Source organism: Alligator sinensis, unplaced genomic scaffold, assembly GCF_000455745.1.
Source record: "Alligator sinensis unplaced genomic scaffold, ASM45574v1 scaffold1660_1, whole genome shotgun sequence".
In the NCBI taxonomy this organism is placed as follows: domain Eukaryota; kingdom Metazoa; phylum Chordata; order Crocodylia; family Alligatoridae; genus Alligator; species Alligator sinensis.
This window is the reverse complement of record NW_005843061.1, coordinates 120,607-120,900: the sequence shown is the minus strand read 5'-3', so window position 1 is coordinate 120,900 and position 294 is coordinate 120,607. Positions and strand designations below refer to the sequence as shown.

Genomic DNA, 294 nt, shown 5'->3' with positions numbered 1-294 from the left:
CGGTGAGGCGAGGATGTTCCCTGCCTGCTACTGCGCGGGCAAGGCCAAGCCGCGGGCCGTGCTGCTGCCCCTGGAGCCCTACGGCCATGGGCTGCTGCACAGCCTGCCCCAGGAGGCCTGCCGGGCCCCAGGCCACAGCAAGAGGAAGAGCTGGAGCTTCGTCCACGAGAAGATGAGCTACGACACCTTCTTCACCATGAAGCGGCTGATCGAGCGCTCGCGCAGCGTGGGGGAGGTGCTGCGCTGGGTCACCCAGAACCCCGGGAAGGTGTCCGCCCGCCACTACCCCATCGC

The 294-nt window shown here is 68.7% G+C and overlaps 1 protein-coding gene across 1 annotated transcript in view; it reads left to right on the top strand.

The window, feature by feature from the left end:
• Positions 1-6: 6 nt before the first annotated feature.
• Positions 7-294, top strand: part of FASTK (Fas activated serine/threonine kinase) — an 11,517-nt gene continuing 11,229 nt past the window's right edge. The window contains 1 exon segment of the mRNA XM_006037072.3: positions 7-294. This exon segment is cut by the window's right edge and continues 194 nt beyond it. Within this exon segment, the coding sequence (XP_006037134.1) occupies positions 14-294 (281 nt within the window). The 5' untranslated portion in view covers positions 7-13.